Here is a 19390-nt window from a genome sequence, read left to right as displayed (position 1 = left end):
GCTCCTGTGCATATGCCCTCTTCCCGTCAGCCGGTAGCTCCGCGCTCCTCTCAAGTCCTCCATGGCCATGCCTCTGACTCTGGGCCCGAGAGTCCCCAGGCCTCTTCACACTGCTTGCCAACCAGGTCCCCAACTGGGTCCACAGAAGTCCACTGAACATTTTAGGGCTTAGCTTGCCGTTTCATTGCTGCTTTTACCCCACTTACCCCCATCGATGATGTGTGTGGCCACCAATCAGAGCGAGTATTTCCGTTGAGTCTTAGTCTTGGAAGGGGGTTAGCATTGAGAGGACCTGGCCACTTGCCTTGATGTTTCCTAGGGAAGCGATTTGTTTGTTCTTGTAGTAATAGTCCATCTGCCTCCATTTTTCCTGCAGGTCTTTCTTTCAAGAAGTATCTTTTATTCTTCTAGCCGCTCCAAGCTGGTCTGCTCATCCTTTCAAGTGGAGATTTCTCATCTCTAGAGATCTGGATGTGGTTCCGGTTTCTACCTATAGTTTTATGTATTGCAAAGGCTCCGCAAGAAGCCTTGTTCACTGGGTACGCTGTAGCTGTGGTAGTGGTTTTGTGCCATGGAGTTGGTTTGGACTCACAGCGACCCTACCTATCATAGGGTTTCTGAGACTGTAAATCTTAATGGGAGTAGAAAGTCTCATCTTTCTCCCTCAGAACAGCTGGTAGTTTTGAACAGCTGACATTGAGGTTAGCAGCCAGTCTCATAACTACTGTGCTACCAGAGCTCCTTATATGTATTTAGAGTAGGGAAATGCTATCTGGGAAGCCTCAGTTGTAACAAATAAGCTGTGTACAAGTATGGCTACACAAGTCACTTATTAAATACATATTTGTTGAGTTGCCTACAACTGCAAGATCGATGGTTCAAGCTTACCAGCTGCTCCTCGGAAACCCTATACAGGGTCGCTATGGGTCAGAATCAACTCGATGGCACTTAGGAACAACAACACCTATATATCAAACACTATTCTGGGTCCTATCTTGGAACCAAAATTCTTGTGGGGTTGGAGGAAGCAAACAAATATCTCTTGTTAGGTGGTGGTTGAGAGACATTAAATAGTAAGACAGATCATGAGATCAAAAGAAACAGGAGAATGTCCAGCTTCCATTACTGAATATTTACATAAAAGATTCTATAGAAGAACCTAATTAAAAGGGGGGGAAATGCAGAACAGAACTCCAAATTTTCACGGACCCCAGACACTTTGGAGCTTTGTATGCTGGATGAACACTTAAACCAAAATTATCCTGGAAGACTTCTTAAACCCAAATAATAATCTAAAGATGTATGTCTTGCTTTTTAAAAAACTACCTACAAGGGAGCTTCAAAAAATTAGTGGGAAAAATTTCATGTTATTTTTGTTTATTTTTTCCATGAAATTTTTGAAATGTTCAAGGCATAGGGACCAGCAAGTGTAGGTCCAGGGCATTATTACAGCTGAGTGGGACGTGGGCACTGCTAATGACCAGAGATCTCGGTGTATGGTTCCAAGTAGCCCTGTACACTGGCAGGCAACCTTCCCAGACATGAGTACTGTCCTTAGGCACCAACCACACAACGTGCTCACAATCATCTCACAGTCTCTAGCTTGTGGGGAACTGACTTAACAAAAAGACAGTACTTTCTGTAAGCATCACACTGTCCCTTCTTGTCCCACAATGCTTGGTTCTTTCTACACATGGCATTGTGCAGCCAGTCTTCCACTGACCTTCTTGCTTGGTTAGCTTTCTATGTTGGCCCACTATCCTATTTCAACTTGTGAAACTATGCTTGAGGGATTGTTAGTACAGGGCCCCTGTGTTACAAACGAGACCCATTCCTATGTCTTTTAGGATTTGTAGGTAAGTCTGTGCATTCAGGTATTATTTAGCCTTACTTTAGTGCAAGCAAACCTGGCTAATTAGTTAAAAGTTTGGTGGTTCAAGCCCACTAGATACTCTACAAGAGAAAACTGTGCTAAGTTGCTACTGCTAAGATTTAGTCTTGGGTCAGAATTGACTCTACGGTAGTGGGTATGATTGTCAGTGGTTTAAAAGATGATGTGCATCAAGTGAAGGTAATTGTGCTGATGAATTTGTTGGGAGTAGAGGCTGGTTGGTTCATTGATTCAGAACGAGGGAAAATTTACACTAAAAAACATTAAAGGTTGATGGTTCAAGCTCACCAGCTGCTCCTCGGAAGCCCTATACAAGGTTGCTATGGGTCAGAACCGAATCGTTGGCACTTAACAACAAAGAGCAAGTAGGAGTTATCTATAAATTGGACATGTATAACCTGTACTAGGGATTCTTCTAAGAAGCTGATGTTGAAAATCCTAAAAACAGAATTCTTGGGGGCAATTCAGTTTAGTGTAGTGGTGTACCTCCAGGTAAATAAAAATCATCATGTAAGGTTTTAATATTACAGATGGCCAGATCCCACCCTAGAGCTTGGGTTCCAATTAGTCAAAACTAATTATAAACCCAGAGATTGTATTTTAAATCACCACAGGCAGAGTTGAAAATCACCAGCTTAAAAGTTGTCTCATATCTAAGCATGTTTTCCAAACCAGAAATGAAAGTGATACGTTCCCAACAATTACTGATTTGCAAAAGGATACCTTTATAGAGGGAGAAAAATAAGGCTTTCTGCTCCCATTCTGATGCACAGCCTCAGAAACCCTATACAGGGTCATTATGAGTTGGAACTGACTCGAAAGTACTTAACAACCCTTGCAGAAGATTCTGGCAGAAACCGGGTAACAGGGTACAAACCCCTACAATTCAGTATGTATTCCATGCTTTTAGCCGACATTTTCAAAGTCACTGGAATGGAAAACTGAATTCCTCACAGATGAGATTATTTCCCTGCTGTCCCAGGTTGCCTTGTTAATTTACCTGTCATTGTCCTAACAAGGTGGATTGGAAGACTGCTTTGTTTACATGACACAATTAGTTAGGGTGGATTGGATTTTAAATAGGCTAGTCTATTTCACACAACAGAGAGAGGGTAATGATTCATCATCTCTTCCTTGACCTGACACACTTAGGCTATTTAACAACCAGCAGCATGCTTCTACAACTCTCTAGGGCTTTAGTAAATAAACTTGACTGAGTTTAAGAATAGGACAGGAATTCCTAAAAGCTTTAGACTAACTGTCCAGAACATTTTTATCATCACATTTTTAAAATAAAAGTGTATAATAGGTAACTAAGAAAATATGAGAGCCAAAAATTATCTGCACTCTGGCTGTAAAATTTAATCAACTTTTAGCAAAGACAAATACACCATTTTTTTTTATGCAATCTCCCTGCTTTCCTATACACTTTGTCCATGTGTCACATGCTTTTATATTCCTTTTTTATAAAATGTTCCAGATTGAGCTGGGAGGCACAAATGCGCTGCTGTCTTCACTTGTTCATCAGAGGTGAATATCCTCAAAGGGCTGCTTTCAGGAGACCAAACAGGTGAAAATCAAATGAAGCAAGATCAGGAATACAGGGAGGATGTTTTACACCTCAAAATGAAGTTTTTTCAGAGTGTCAGCAGTGTGGGCAAAGTGTGTGGATGTGCACTGTCATGCAAAATCACAATGCCCTTGGATAGCAGTCCTCTGCGTTTAATCCAAAGTTTAGTTTTCAGATCTTCAGTGAGCATATCATTGTAATAAGCACTGTTGACCATTGAACATTTTCTCCGACAGTGTTCCAACACTGGCCGTTGAGAATCCCAGAAAAATTTCAGCATCAATTTTCCAGTTGATGGTTGAAGTTTGAACTTTTACTTGGTTGATGACTGAGGATGTTTCCATTCCATACTGTGCAATTTACAATCAGGTTCATAGTAATGAATCCATGTCTTGTCATCAGTTACATTTAAAAAGAAAAAAGTCTTACCTTTTTAAGTATTCGTCCAAATTTTGTTTGCAGATGTCCAAACGCTTCTGTTCATGCTCTTCTGTGAGTTGTTTCAATACCCATTTTACACACAAATTTTTCAAACCCATGTCAGTCATGGATTAATTTCATAGGCATAGCCATGGCTGATTTGCCAATTATTTACCACATAATCTACTGTCACTTGTCTGTTTGACAGAATTACTTTGCATGCATGCTCAATGTTGTATCAGTTGTGGATGTGGACAAGCGTTTTTAATATAACCAAAGCAGATACTTTTTGACTTACCCTTGTGTATCAATATACATGCTGTTGACGTTGTTAAGTGCTATCAAGTCAGTTTCGGCTCATAGCCACTCTGTATTGCGTTTTCAAGGAACGGCTGTATGGTTCAAACCAACCTTGTGGTCCAGTGCTTATCCTACAGTGCCGCAACACAACCCCATCTATATAAATACACACATATATGGAACACTAACACACACACACAAACTTGATAATTTTGGTGATTTCCCACCTTCTATTTCTGTCTTGAAAGTGCAAATGATTGTTACACACTTGACTGCTAACTTAAAGGTCTGAAGTTCAAGTCCACCCAGAGGCACCTCAGAAGAAAGTCCTGGCAGTGTACTTCACAAAAATATCAGCCATTAAAAACTCTCTGAAGAACAATTCTACTCTTGACAACAATGGACACAAACAGTGTCACCATGAGTCAGAATCTACTTGACAGCAACTGGTTTGGTGTTGTCTGGTATTGCTCTTTGGACTTACAAAAAGCAAAGGAATTGTATGATCTGGAGGTCTGCCATGGGTTAGAAAGTTAAAGTTTTTACATGGCTTTTTGAAATTCAATCTTATGGACCCTAGTACTTCCTCTGTGAACCATTCATTGGCATTCACAGGTCTAAAATGTTGAACTCCAGCATAATGATTGAAGAGGAGCCAAGACAGGTCCTTATGGAAATCACCTCTGGCCAGAAGCAACAGGCTGATACAACATTCAGAGGTCTTGTTTATTTGTTTCTAAAATGAAATCAACCTGGATGGCTGATACTTTTAAATATGGGTCCAAAATACACTCTGTACCCTTGGGCTGGAATCTATTCCAAATTAAAAACGTACCCAGGTTTAAATAGAAGCAGTAAGTCTGGAAATTCCATCTCATTTCCCTATCTTTGGCACCATGGAATAGTGCTTGCTCTAGCAGAATTTTTTTGGGTGTAAGTGCTCATGCAGACAGTTCCAAACTGCGAACAGCGACAGAATAAAGAATAAAGGAAAGGCAAACAGGGCAGATTAGAGGCATGCCTTTCACATATGGCAAGTGCCTGATAGCCTTGAACCAAGGCAAAGCCTGAGTTTCCTGGCACAAACTAAAAAAGAAGAAAAAAAAAAATTCATAGAACTCATGGAAAATATAAACCGAATTAGGAGCATTTGGTATATTTGGTTGACCTTGAAGATGAAGTCACTGTATACTTTGAGAAATAGTTTCTACTTCTTTTTATTGCTTTCAGTCCTTTGCTTGATCATTTACTTAAAGTTTGTCCTACTATAAAAGTTTGTTTTCCTGCCTTTTGCCTCCCCTGCCAAAAATCTGTATCAATTAGTAATGATTGTAGGAGTAGGCATAGTCAGGGAAGAAAGTACTATAGCAGGAAATGTAAGAAGGAAGGAAATGTGGACAAGACACTAAATGTACTTATAATCACTGAAAAATACATTAGCCTTTTATGTTTCCATGTTCCCTATAATCTACTCTTAGTTTAAATCTTGGGTTGTCCTAGCCTCTTAACATACCTGGTGTGGTGCTGTAGGATCAGCACTGGACTGAGAACCACAGGCTGGCAGTTGAAACTCACCAGTTGTTTTTTGGAAACCCTATACAGGGTCACTATGAATTGGAATTGATTTGATGACACTTAATAACAACAATACCTATGGAATTCAAGGAGACAGTTTTGATGCTCTGGGAGAGGTTTTAACCATTACTGCTGTTGTTCTTGTTTTCTGTAGAGTTGATAGTGACTCACGGTGACCCCAGGTATGCAGAATAGAACTGCTCCATAGGGTTTTCGGGAAGCAGATTGCCTGGTCTGTCTTTCAATGCACTTCTGGGTGGGTTTAAGCTGACAACCTTTTGCCTATTATTTGACTGCTTAGGCGTTTGCCCTGTCTTGTGAACTTAACCATTCCTATCATTGATTATTTGATTCAAGTCTGTCTCTATGAAGCCAAAACCTTTGCCTCTTTTTTCTTCTGTCAGTGCCTGGCACATGCAATATGCCCATTAAGTAATTTTTTAAGCAGGTTGGTGGGCGAAGGGTGGGAGATGGAAAGGATTAAGTTCAAACTCATTAACATGACATATTAGAGAGGACCCCAGCTTTCTTACCAGCAACACCGCAATCTGAAACCTTGCCTTACACTAACACGGTGTCACACCTCGATGACGGTAACACACTGCTGGATGTCTCCTCCTCCTTCTCATTCACTTGGCTAAATCTTATATGTCATTTAAAAATTCTTTTCCAGGGCTGAGATTTCTAAGTTGGGGTTAATTACTTTTCCCTTTATATTACCTGTTCCTTATATGCATACATGTCAACTTGACTTTTCATTTACTTTTTATATTTCACTACCAGAGGCTCCAGTTTGTAGCTTACAGATGAGCTCCTCATAGGCAAAGACAATGTCTTCCACATCTTTGCATTTTTCTAGCAGAGTGCTCCACAGCAGACACTCATTTAACAAGCACACATTCATTTTTCACACTGAGCTCTGTTCTAGACAGTGAGGACACAGTAGATAACAAAACAGATACAAATCCCTGTCTTCATGAAATTTACATTATAGTTGTGGGAGTTTTACAACAAACAAAACTAATAAGCAAAAGACACTCAAGTGTTATTGGAAAAAAAAAAAATCAGGGAAATCACACAGAGAGAAAGTATGTGTGTGTGCATGTCAACATATTACTTGTATGTATTTGCACACAGACCAATGAGACTTTCTGAAGGACAAGTGTTTCCTAGCAGAGAGGACTGCAAGTGCAAAAACACTGAGGTGGCCATGAACTTGGCTATCTGGAACAACTACAAAACAAGGAAGGAAGTGTGGCTGGAAAATAATGAATAAGAGGGAGAGCTGTTGTTAGGTGCCATTAAGTTGGTTCCAACTCATAGAAACCCCACATAACAGTAGAAATACCAAGAAGGTTCCTCTAGGCTGTAATCCTTTCATTATTGATTGCCAGGTCTTTGTTTGTCAAGGAGCTTCTGGTGGATTTAGACTGTCAACCTCTAGGTTAGCAGTCTAGTGCTTAATCACTATGCCATCAAGGTTCCATAAGAACAAACATTTTAGAAGGTAAAGACTAAAGTATGGAGCATGCAAGAGTTCAAACCATGGGTCTTACAGCCACTATAAGGTCTTTGGTTTTTACTCTGAAACAAGAAGTTATTGGAGGTTCTGAGGAAAGAAATAAGATCCAGCTCACAGTGTAATAACAGAAGCATCTAGGCTGCTGAACTGAGAAGAGATTCTAAGGAAAAAAATGACAGAACAAGGCAAACTATTGAACTAATTGAAGGAAAAGAAGACAGTGTCAGAGACCAAAAGGAGAGCAGAGGATATGTGAGAAATGATTACATTTTCAAATATTCTAAAAATAGAGACAATAGTATTTGGATGTGGGACAATAGCGAAAAAGGATCCAGGACGATTGAAACATTTGATTCTGAAGGATATTTAGGGGCTGAGAAATAAACCATTCACTGAGATAGGGAAGACAGTGGGAGGAGCAGGATTTGGGGGAAATTTAGAAGTTATTTGTTAGGTTTGAGAAATGTCTATTCAACGTTTTCTTGGTAATAATGAATTGGCAGTTGGGCATATGGGTTTGGAATTCAGAAGAAATCAGCATATGAAAAGTAATACTGAATGAAATCACCAAAGGAGTGAGCAGGCATAGACAGGGGAGAAAGATTAAAAGACTACACCCTGTGCTCTCTAAGATGTCTAACAGATGAGCAAGAACCAGCAAAGGAGACAAAGAAGTAGTAGTAGTTGTTGTTAGTGCCTTGAGTCTGTTCCAACTCATCGTGACCCTGTATGAGGTTTCCGAGGAGTGCATGGTAAATATGAACTGTCAACCTTGTGATTCAAACCAACCTGTGGTCTAATGCATTATTCCACAGCGCCACACCAGGACTCCAATGGGTAGTTAGGTGACATATAAAGATAACCAGGAAATTGTGGGTTTCCAGAAGACTAGCAAATAAGGCATTTCAAAGATGATCAACTAGTGCCGATGGTCTGTGAGTAAGTTGAGGACTGATAAGTCACCCCTGGATTTAGTGATATGATCTTGACATGGCTACTTTGGATGAGGGCTAGGAGTAAAAATTTGAGTGGAGTTCAAGAGATTGAGATGAGAGAAACTATATACAACTCTTTGAAGGAGCTTTACTGTAAAGAAAAGAAGAAAAATGGGACAATCGCTAGAAGGAAATATGGGGTTGAGTTTGTTTTTTTGTTTTTAAGGAAGTCAGGACTGTGTTCTTTTTTTAAAGCTGATGAAGACTTTACAATGGAGGTGGGGCTTTTTAAGGAGAGAAGGAAGGATGATTACAGGGATTGAGTGGGTTGAGGATGGGGAAAGGGACCTAATGTGGATGGGGGGCTTTGACTATTTCTAAGGACCTAGAAGTAGAAGAAAAAAACATACAAGTGGGGATAGGCATCATGGTGGAAAGCTCTGGAAGTTCTTCTCTGCTTGCTTCTAGTAGCTCAATGTTATAGAAAGCAAATTTTTCAGGAGTGAGATGAGGAGAAGGGAGTGTGAAAGGTTTGAGGTGGTATGAGAAAACCATTTAAAAGAGTTGAAAAATGAATGGAAAGGGGATATTTCATATGAGAGCTAGTCCATTTGGTCATGACTTAAGGAGCTCTGGTGACGCTAAGGGTTAGGTATTAGGCTTCTAAGCACAGAGTTGGTAGTTCAAACCCAACAACTGCTCCATGGGAGAAAGATGAGGCTTTCTGTCCCATAAAGAGTTACAGTTACAGTCTTATAAACCCTATGTAGGGTAGCTATGAGCTAAAATCAACTCGATGGCAGTGGGTTGTTTTTTTGGGGGGGGTACAGGGTGAGACTAGTCAGCACAACTCTGGACAAATTAGGTTATAGATACAGATGCAGGAAAAGAGTGAGCTGGTCTATCCGAGGCTGAGGATGAAACAAGCAAACGTGAGAAATAGTCAATAAATCTGGATGAACTGAGTGAAAGTCAATTCCAGTCACCATATACATTTTAAAGGGTAGTTGTCTCTAGAGAATCACATGCCTGTCCCACTAGAATTTTGTCATCTTCAAGACAAAAGCCATAGAATCCAGTATTCTGAAAATACTTACCGCCCTTCAAATCTGTGTTTTAAAAAATCAAACAGTGCTTTTTGCATCATATCCGTGACCTGAAATAGAGCAAGCAATAAATTGAAATATGATTGAAAAAAAGAACTACGCATCATGAGCAAAACAATTTCATTGCTACGAGGAATGCTTGAAAACTTGGGATTCATGTTTGGAAAAAGTAGCATTGTTCTGTTTCCAATTTCCGATTTCAATAAAAGAAAAAAACCCCCAAAGTTTAAGTTCTCTGAATGTATGACGCTGCTTAGTGACAATCACATTCCTAGTGGCTTTTGTACTATTTGTTACTATTTCTCTAATCTTTTAAGTTGTAGCTAGCAGGAACCTCCATAGTAGGAACACAAAACACAACACTAAGTAACATACACTCCAGCTTGAAAAGTAACACGTGCTGCTACAAGCTCGGTAAATTCTAAGCTCAACAGTTGGGAGATGGAGGTGGAGTTACCCAGTTCAGCATGAGAAGGTAAAGTGTAAAGTGTGCTAAAAGGGCAGCTACTCACCTCATAGCCCTTCAAGGAAGGGCCCACTAGAACCACAGGTCTCATAGAAGGCACCACATCATAGGGAGGAGTGTGCTCTGTCTGCAGAAAGGGGAGAGGCCCATCAGACATTCAATAGGCAGAGGGAAGTGAGCAGGTCTAGACTCTTAATTCAGAACTCGGTGATACAAGGTATTGGCTTTCCAGACTTATTTTTTATTTTATTTTTTTAAATTTTAGCTTGCCTGTTTTCTAAATAAACCCAAAGATTGGTGGGCTTGTTTTCCTATTATTTTCAAATTCAAGAGTTGTGTACAGTTTTCTAGCCCTCCTCAAGATGCTGTAGCTCTGAAAGCAAGAGGTGCTGCTTTTGAACAAAAAGTGGCTGGTATAACAGACAGAAAGAAATCTCATGCAGAATCGGTGCTTTACACTGGACAACAAGTGAATATTGCTTTTCAGACTCATTTGAGTTTTCTGAGGAGTCAAAATCATCAGCCCTAGAATGCTTGTCTAAAGAGAAAAGAAAGATTTTTATTCACCACCTATGCATCTTAAGTGTTTGGCTTACCTGCATAAAACCTAAATCAAAGAATTGAAATCTCACTACAAAGACATGATGAATTTGATTTTACTCTGAGAGACTAATATATAATAGATTTAAGTCAGCAAGAATGCTTGTTTCAGTAAACTTTAACCATAATCACTCTTCATATCTTAGTGATTAATGCTTTGAGATTTTTGGTTTCTATACTTAGTACTTACACACTTAAAAATTAACATTTAAGTGTCTAAGAGGGAGGGTAGTTAATGTCTGATACTATAGTCAATCCGTCCTTGCTACGAACTTTCTTATCTAATATGCTTCCCAACAGAAGTGCAGATAGTGTTTCTGTTCCATAAATAATTCAAGCCTTTCTGCAATCATGCCTTTCTTTTTTGGAAAAGCAGAAGGAGGAGCTAAATTTTGTAGTGGTTTTAAAAAATATTTCAAAACCTTTCAAATTAACTGCTTCAAATGATATCAAACATTAAGAATTTTCAAAAAATATTACACAACAGCGAATTTGCTTGATATATTACCATCAGCTATTCTAATAGCACAGAATGCTAACTGGACCCCCAAATGGACTTTTAAAAAAATACAGACACTGGGACAATCTAGATCACTGTTATCTGGGTATTTATACATTAAAGAGTTATCTGAAATAATACATATTTTAAAAATCACTCAGACTTCCCAAAATGTTCTTTAAACTATTATAATACGACAAACTGATGTGCAAATGTAGATATAATTTTTGCATCTGCCTCCTGCAAAAGAGCGCAAAATTGCTCATTGCAAACTTTTTGGCTTTGTTTGATTTTAAGTAGTGTCAGGGGGGAATTAAAAAGCATTTCAATTTCAAAAGCTTCCGTTTGAGATTTCACCAACAGCCAGAGACAATATAACCAAAGGGTAGAAAATACTATTGTGATTGTGTTGTCTAATTTTCCTGCTTAAAAGTTTACCTGGTGTTCAAAATTTTAACAGACACGAAAAAGGTAGAATATATGCTTTCAACAGAAAAAACCAAAAAACAAAAAGACACACAAATACAGTGACAGCACAAATGCCACACAAGCACCACTCTAAAGCAATCTAAAACATGAAAAACGATCTTATCACTGAATCTCAGGTTATTGTTTTGTTTGCAACCTCTATGTTGACGTTTACCACATAACTGATAACATAAGAAAACTGAATACCAGTGCCGGAGGCATCATAAGCATATTTATTAAAATATTATATTCATACCACCTGGGATCATTCTGAAAATAAGTCCTTATAAATATGCAGCATTAAAAATACCCTTTCCTCCATTGTACTTAAGAAAGTAAATAGTTTGATGCATGCGTTTTAGTAATAGCTAATAGGAAATTTTATTTTAGGTCATTATTGAGTGGTTCAGTATTGGATAGGCCTTTGATTCCTTCAATCTGTTAATGTCAGACTATTGCAAAGTATTAACCATGCTGGAAATCAACCACCTTCTTAAGCTACAGAAATTACCTTATTTGATGGAATATTGGTACTTTGTGCTCTATTTGACACTGATACAATCATTTTGATCTACCCTTTCCTGCTAAACCTACACTATTACAATCGTTTAGTTAAAAAAAAAGTTGCAATCAAATTGGAGGAGTAAGCAAATTTCAAAAAACTATCTTGAATATACGCTATGGTTTCAGTTCATGTGTTTATGCAAGACCAGAGATGCTTAGCAATGCTTATTTTCTAAGCTTCTCAACATTGATTACTGTTGATAACTTTACTGAAAATTTTAGTTGTGACAAGAAGATGGGGTCAGAAAAACAATCCCACTGTAATGGATGTCCATCAAATCCAGACTTTCTGTGTTATGACAAAAAGTCAGGTGTTTTAGAATTTGCCTGGATTGCTGAAGTCTTCCATTTTGAAAAAACAGTAACAAGAATAAAGTTACTGTTCAGTATCTGACATTTCATTAATGATTTTAGAGTTCTCCCATAGAGCAAAATATTAATTTGCAGAGGAAAAGAGTTCAGTATGTTTAGTTTAGGGAAGAGTGTAGCTATTGCAACTAGCTGTCAGAATATGCCCACGTCTGTGCCAGGTTTAGTACCATTAGAAAGTATAACCATAAAACAATGTTCACTAACTGTGGAAGGTGATGTGTCAAAGAAAGGAAGACATGGAAATTGGGAAGTTCCTTAAAAATAATGTTCTGAATCTATAAAACATGCTGAGAGGAAATAGACTTTGGTCTGGAGTAAAGAGACCTCAGGGATATCCTATATGTTTCCAGTCAGGGGACAAGTAGTAGCATCCCTAATGCAGCATCTTGGCTGGCCAGTGGCAAAGGCTCTACGTATGACCACCAGTCCCTTTACACAAGAGGTGAGATGCTGATGTCTGACTGATGGAGGAGGCAAGAACATTGGGAGAGTATTTATATATGACAATAGGAAAAACTCACAGTAAACCGCCAAAACAAGCCTGCAGTTTTCCACTGGTCTTGTTCATCTGTAGATTTTGCACCTAGTGGATTAGAAGTTTAAATACTGACTAAATTAAAAATTGAATTTTTTTTTTTTAGTACAAGCTATGTATCTGGATATCATAAATCAGCATCTAATAATTGTTCTAATATGCTTGATTAAAAGTTAAAAATTGGGAAAGAAGAAAGAGACAAAGACAGAATAAGCATGCACAATAGAGGTGCATTAGATGGAGTTGTCTGTGTTCGATATCCTTAAATGTTTTCACAAATTCCCTTGGTGGTATATAGTATTCCATCAAAAAGGATAAGTACTGTAATAGTGTTTTAACAGGTCACTCACTGAATTTTGTTGGTTTGAAATGCATGGACTCAATGAGCTGTTTGAGAAATTCTCTTCTTAGAGCAGAAATGATGGTATTTTATAAAACTGTGGAGATTGATGCTAATGATGCCAGTGGCAGGAAAAACATGGCTTCCGCCAATGTAAACTTACCGATTTCTGCTTCTGCTTAGCTACAGCAGCATGGAAAAGAAACAAAGAATAACAGAGCATGCACGTTATTGGCTTGTCAAAGGACGCAGACAGTCAACAGGACTAGACATGTGACACAGTGCAGTTGAGCAGGTGGACAGATGGGAGCTTGGAAGTTAATGTTACCTTCTTAAAGAAGGGCATTCTTTTCTCTTTGGAGTGGGGTGACGTTACACTGTTTGCACTGGGTTTAGGGGAGCGGTGGTTTGCTGGAATGTCATTGTCTTCTGCATCTAAGCCAGTAGCATCTATGTCTATAGCTATATACAGACAAGTCAAAAACCGTCAGGGGACAGGAGAGGAAAAACAGGTTATAAAGGAAATAAAATGAAATCAAACCAAACTAACCATTGTAAAAAAAAAAAAAAAATCCATCATGAGTGTTCAACGTGGTACATAAACAAAGTAAAATTTAAAAGCAAAACACATTAAAACTACAATGTAATCAAATCGAACAAAGCAAACGATACCCTCAGAATACTTGTTTGCTTGGATAAATCAGCTTTATGATACATCTTTTCAACGATAAATTTTGAGAAGCCTGTTTTTCATTGGGTGTTTCAAATATAATTTTGATTGTTCTGTTCCAACTGTGTAAGAGTTCAATACAATTTTAGGATTTACAATGGATTTAAACCAGCTTTTAGATAATAAGCAGCTTCAGGGAAACCTTTATCATGATGTGTTTGAGATGTTTCATCTTGCTTATTTTTGAGTGAAAGTAAGGACAATGTGAAAAGGGTCACTAAAAATGTAACAGGAATTTGAAGGAAACAGTATAGAAATTTCTAGATGCAGCTAACACAGAGGAATCATATACAGAAAGGCAAATGATTCAAGGAGGGTGTTGGGACAGATGGGATAGAAATGATTCCAAGATGATACGTGCTCCTTTAGGCAAAACTTAATGAAGATTAATAGGAGACTATTATACTCACTGATATCCAAATGAAATTAGTCTAAGTAAAATGACAGAATAAGTCACTATCTGATTCATAGCCAGCCACTGGCTTTCATATGACAGAGTGGGTGGGGGACTAAGTCCCATGTGGATATACCACTGATGTCTTTATCTGTACAACAATAGTGGGTCTGGGCTTATTGCACAATTACCTTCACCTTTAAATCTTCTGAGCTGAAAATATGAGGATAGCACTTGAAAATTAGATTTTAAATGGAGAAAGAAGGTTCAGAATCGCTCTTCAGTTTATAAAGTGCATCCACATGCATTTATTACAGAAGTTCATTTCCTGTGAAATCAGAGCTGAAAAGTATTTTAATAATTAACTTCAACTCTCTTATTTTAAGATATAAAAGATGAATTCTTAGAGGGTTCTGGGACTTGTTCTTGTTAAACAATTGGTCTCCTTATCGCTTCTCCCTGTACGATGCAGCCTCTCCAGGTGGGGTCCCTTCTCATTCTAGAAGTATTCTTTCAGTTCCCTTTGCTTCCCAAATGGGCTCATGTCTTCAGAGTCAGGAGCCTTGATGATGTTCTGGGATAAGCGTTGGGCTCCTAACTGCAAGGTCAGTGGCTCAAACCCACTAGTCACTCATTGGAAGAAAGGTAAGGCTGTCTGCTTCCATAAGATTTAGCCCCGGAAGCCATGTCTGGAGTTGCTATGAGTTGGAATACACTCAGGCAGTTCGTTTGGTTTTGGTTTGGGGGTCCCAATAATAAGATTCTACAGTTCACATTAAGTCAAATAGAAGGAAAGATGAAAATTGACTCACCACAGGAAAGCAACATGTTATACATGCTAACTTTCTAACAAAACCCATAGTACATTCAAGCTTAAGGAACAAATGGCCCTTTTGAAGTAACAGTTTGGTTATTGAAACACAGCTATTATTCCTAGGGATGTATAAGCTTCATTGGTGCTCACAACAGCCATTTCTAACCTTTTCAAGTGATGGGAGATCAGATGACAGGTATCATATCATTAATCAATTTTGAAATGATTTTTGATACTAGCCTTTTGAAATCTAGGATCACTTATTTGTTTCTTTTCATTTGATTAGTTAGAAAGAAAACCTGTCATAGAGTGAATACTTGGCACTGTTTGAATAATATTGTAAATATCAGCAAATTGCTTGCATAATAGATGAGGCCTGATTTTCCCTCAAATGAAGGCTATAATGGACTGAATAATTTCAGGTATTTAGATAGACTTAGCGCTTCAAGCTCACCAGCTGCTCCCCGGAAGCCCTGTACAGGGTCGCTGTGGGTTGGAACCGACTCGATGGCACTTAACAACAACAACCCAGTAAATAAAAGGAACTCTGGTAGCGCAGCAGTTACGAGTCAGGCTGCTAACCTCAAGATCAGCTACTGAGAAACTACCAGTGGTTCCACGGGAGAAAGATGAAGCTTTCTGCTCCCGTAAAGATTTACAGCCTTGGAAACCCTATGCAGGGTCACTATGACTTGGAACTGACTCCACAGCATATAACTACCACCACCACCTAGTAAATATATCTTCCTCTTTGCTCCATCTATGCATATTGTTGAATATGAGGTTCAATTTTTATACTTCCCTTTAGGAACTGACTCAAGAACAATGAACACTATAGGATAGCCCAGAATCCTGGTGTGGTGCTGTAGGATAAGCATTGGACTGCTAACCACAAGGTCAGTAGTTCACACCCACCAGTCACTCCTCAGAAATCCTACACAAGGTCCCTATGAGTCAGGACCACTTGAAGGCAATTACCAACAATATAGCAAGAGCCCAGGTGTGGCGATGTAAGATAAACGTTGGACTGGCAATCTCAAGGTTGGTAGTTTAAACCCACCAACCACTCTTGCGACCCTATACAGGGTTGCTAGGAGTTGGGACTGACTAGACAGCACACAACAGTAAGATAGTCTAAGGAGTCCTGGTGTCACTGTAGGATAAGCATTGGACTGCTCATCAAACTGCTGGCTGATGGTTCAAACCCATCAGCAGCTCCTCAGGAGAAAGATGAGGCTTCCTGCTCCTGCAAAGAGTTACTGCCTCAGAAATGCTATAGGATCGCTATGAGTTAGAATTGTACAGGATAGCTTTTGTACGGGGTTGTCAAAACAACATAAGGGTCTGAAAAAAAAGTCTTGAGGAAAGTTTTTCCTTGAATCGCAACTTAGAAATCATGTCATTAGTGTCTTCCTAGATACGAAGGAGAGGGTCTAGGTCAGTATTTCAGATAAGATTGGGCACATTGAGGGAGGTATGGTGGTATACCTGGGTCAGTATTTTACGATCCTTGCAATATGACTGAACATGAAATAAGATTTAATGGTTGGTAAATTCCTATATACTTTATCTCTTTCATTTTTTTCTTGGACTCATAGAGGCTATATTCAGGGGACAGTAACTGAGCCTTTCTGAAACTGACGATACCTAGATAGGAGTCCTGGTGTGGTGCTGTACTGAAAGCAGTGGACCGCAAGGTCAGTTTGAACTCCAATGTCAGTGGTTCGGGCTCACCAGCCACTTCTCAGAAACCCTGCACAGGGTTGCTAGGAGTTGGAATTGACTGGATAGCACTCCACAACAACAACAACAGACTGACACAGTGGCTGCAAAAATGGGCTCAAGCATCGGAACACCAGCAAGGATGGTGCAGGACTGAGCAGTGTATCAATCTGGGCACACAGGATCGCTATGATTCATAATCAACTCGATGGTACCCAACAACAACAAGTGTCAAATGTCAGAGTCCCTGGGTGTGTCAATGGTTAATAGGCTCAGCTGCTAATTGAAAGGTTTGAGATTTGAGTTCACCTAGGATCAGGCAGTGTTTTCTTCTTCTGTGCATAGGGTCGCTGTGGGTCAGTACCAACTCGATGGAACCTAACAACAACAACAACAACAAAGGTGCTTCCAAAGAAAGGTCTGGCAATCTATTTCTAAAAAATGAGCCATTGAAAACCCTATGAAGTATAGTTTTACTCTATGCATACAGGACGTTATCATGAGTCAAAGGCAACTCTATGGAAGCTCTTATTTTGCTTGGATGTCAAAACTAACAGAACCCTGGGGTGGCAAAGGTTATGAGCTGTATTTTATGATTTGTTCCCCGAATTGGGCCCTGCTATCATCATTAGCATAGTGGTTACGAATTTGGCTGCTAACCTCAGGGTCAGCAGTTCGAAACTACCAGCTGTTCCACAGGAGAAAGATGAGGCTTTCTGCACCTGTAAAGATTTACAGCCTCAGAAACCCTGTACAGGGTCTCTATGAGTCAGAACCGCCTCCACGGCACACAACAACAACAACATCATCATTGTATATATATATATTTTTTGAGAAACATAAAATGTCCAGCTCTGACATTACACAGGTAGACTGTGAATCAGGTTTGAAATGTACCTGGATTCAGACACATGGACTCTAAACTTCAAATTAAAAACCTCCCACTTTATTCTGTTTGACTTCAACACAGTGGCTATAGTGGTTACCTTAGCCTAAAGGCATCTGGGAGTCCTGGTGTGGTGCTGTGGGTTAATGCACCAGATGGCAAAGCCATTTCAACTGCAAGGTCGGCAGTTCAAGCTCACCAGCGGCTCCTCGGAAACTCTATACAGGGTCGCTGTGTATCAGAACTGACTTGATGGCACTTCACAACAACAACAAAGGCACCTGGGGGTTCATGCTGAAACACAGACAACTCTAAAATATTTGCACACTTTTCACTTTTAGATTACATTCAAGAAATCTAAGACAGTTGTGAAACCTTTCAACTCTTTTCAAAGTTCCACATACTTAATTAGATTCAGATGGTTCTCTTATCCTGAATTTAAAAAATTTTGTACTTGTATTTGCATACCTTGGTAAACATTACTACTTACCTAAGAAAAATTGCTTCTACATAGTAATTTTTTTGTTTTGTTTTGTTTTTCCCATTTGTCCTCACTAACATGTGTGGTAGACAGTTCGGGAACATGTTCAGAACTTTTTATTTTAGTTAAAGCTGACACAATTGAGTCAGGTTGAACAGTGGACTACAGAGGCTACGTGTGTGCCCACCTATGGAGAGGCTGTGTGATTGCGTAAGTAGCTATCACTGCCCCATTGCACAGATGTGAAGTGATGCTGTGTTTTTCCTTTCACAAACCCTTGAAAACATCCAAATAAATTAGTCTTAGGCAGAATCCTATTTGCTTCAATCTAGTAACAGGTGGAGAGAATTGTAGATAGGGTCTATGAGAAACAACAGTAAGATGAAAATTACCATTGCAGACCAATCAAAATTTCATCAGTTGGACAGTTTTCCATAGACATAGGTGGGAAATCTCTCTAGAATTTTCTCATTTCCCTTTAGGTCAGTGGAGTTATGGATATGAAAACTATTGTTGTTGTTGTTAAGCACTGTCTGTTCTGACTCATAGAGACCCTGTATTGGGTTTCCAAGGAGGGACTTGTGAACTTGAACTGCTGACCTTGAGGTTCAAACTGATTTTGCAGTCCAGCACATTAACCCACAGCACCACAGTAGTATCATATGCTATACTGGTGATGGTGGTGGTGGTGGTGGTGGTGGTGATATGCCATGGAGTCAGTTCCAACTCACTGTGACCCTGTATGGGGTTTCTGAGGCTGTAAATCTTTATGGGAGTAAAAAGCCTCATCTTTCTCCCATGGAGTAGCTAATAGATTCAAACTAATGACCTTGTGGTTTAACAGCCCAACTCATAACCCACTAGGCTACCTGAGCGCTCCATTATGATAATATTATTGTTGTTGTTAAGTGCCTATTAAAAAATTTGAAGCTGGTTAAGATTGCCAAATCCCCTTAATTGACAGATTTTTCTAATGCCCTGGTAGCGTGATGGGTTACACATTGGGCTGTTAGACATAAGGTCAGCAGTTTGAATCCACCAGCCACTCCAGGGGAAAATACTGTTTTTGTTGTTGTCAGGTGCCATCGAGTCGGAACCTACTCATAGCGACCCCATGCACAGCAGAACAAAACAATGTCTGATCCTGGGCCAACCTCACTACCGCTGCCACACCCGAGTCCATCAATGATGCCACCTGGC

At 39.4% G+C, this 19390-nt stretch overlaps 1 protein-coding gene across 9 annotated transcripts in view; it reads right to left on the bottom strand.

The window, feature by feature from the left end:
• The window catches only part of CACNB2 (calcium channel, voltage-dependent, beta 2 subunit), a 494901-nt gene that overhangs the window by 40733 nt on the left and 434778 nt on the right, over nt 1-19390 (bottom strand). For 4 of the 9 annotated variants that reach the window (XM_006869879.1, XM_006869880.1, XM_006869882.1 and 1 more), the window contains 3 exons: nt 13492-13625; nt 9832-9912; nt 9311-9369 (listed from right to left, as the gene is read on the bottom strand). In XM_006869879.1, the coding sequence (XP_006869941.1) occupies nt 9311-9369; nt 9832-9912; nt 13492-13625 (274 nt within the window). Of the gene's footprint in view, nt 1-9310; nt 9370-9831; nt 9913-12809; nt 12872-13326; nt 13347-13491; nt 13626-19390 lie in introns of all 9 variants that reach the window. The other 5 variants (XM_006869883.1, XM_006869886.1, XM_006869887.1 and 2 more) reach the window with 2 other exon arrangements.

Source organism: Chrysochloris asiatica, unplaced genomic scaffold (genome assembly GCF_000296735.1).
Source record: "Chrysochloris asiatica unplaced genomic scaffold, ChrAsi1.0 scaffold00137, whole genome shotgun sequence".
NCBI lineage: Eukaryota > Metazoa > Chordata > Mammalia > Afrosoricida > Chrysochloridae > Chrysochloris > Chrysochloris asiatica.
Note: the sequence above shows the minus strand (reverse complement) of the source record. Positions and strands in the feature narration are given on the sequence as shown.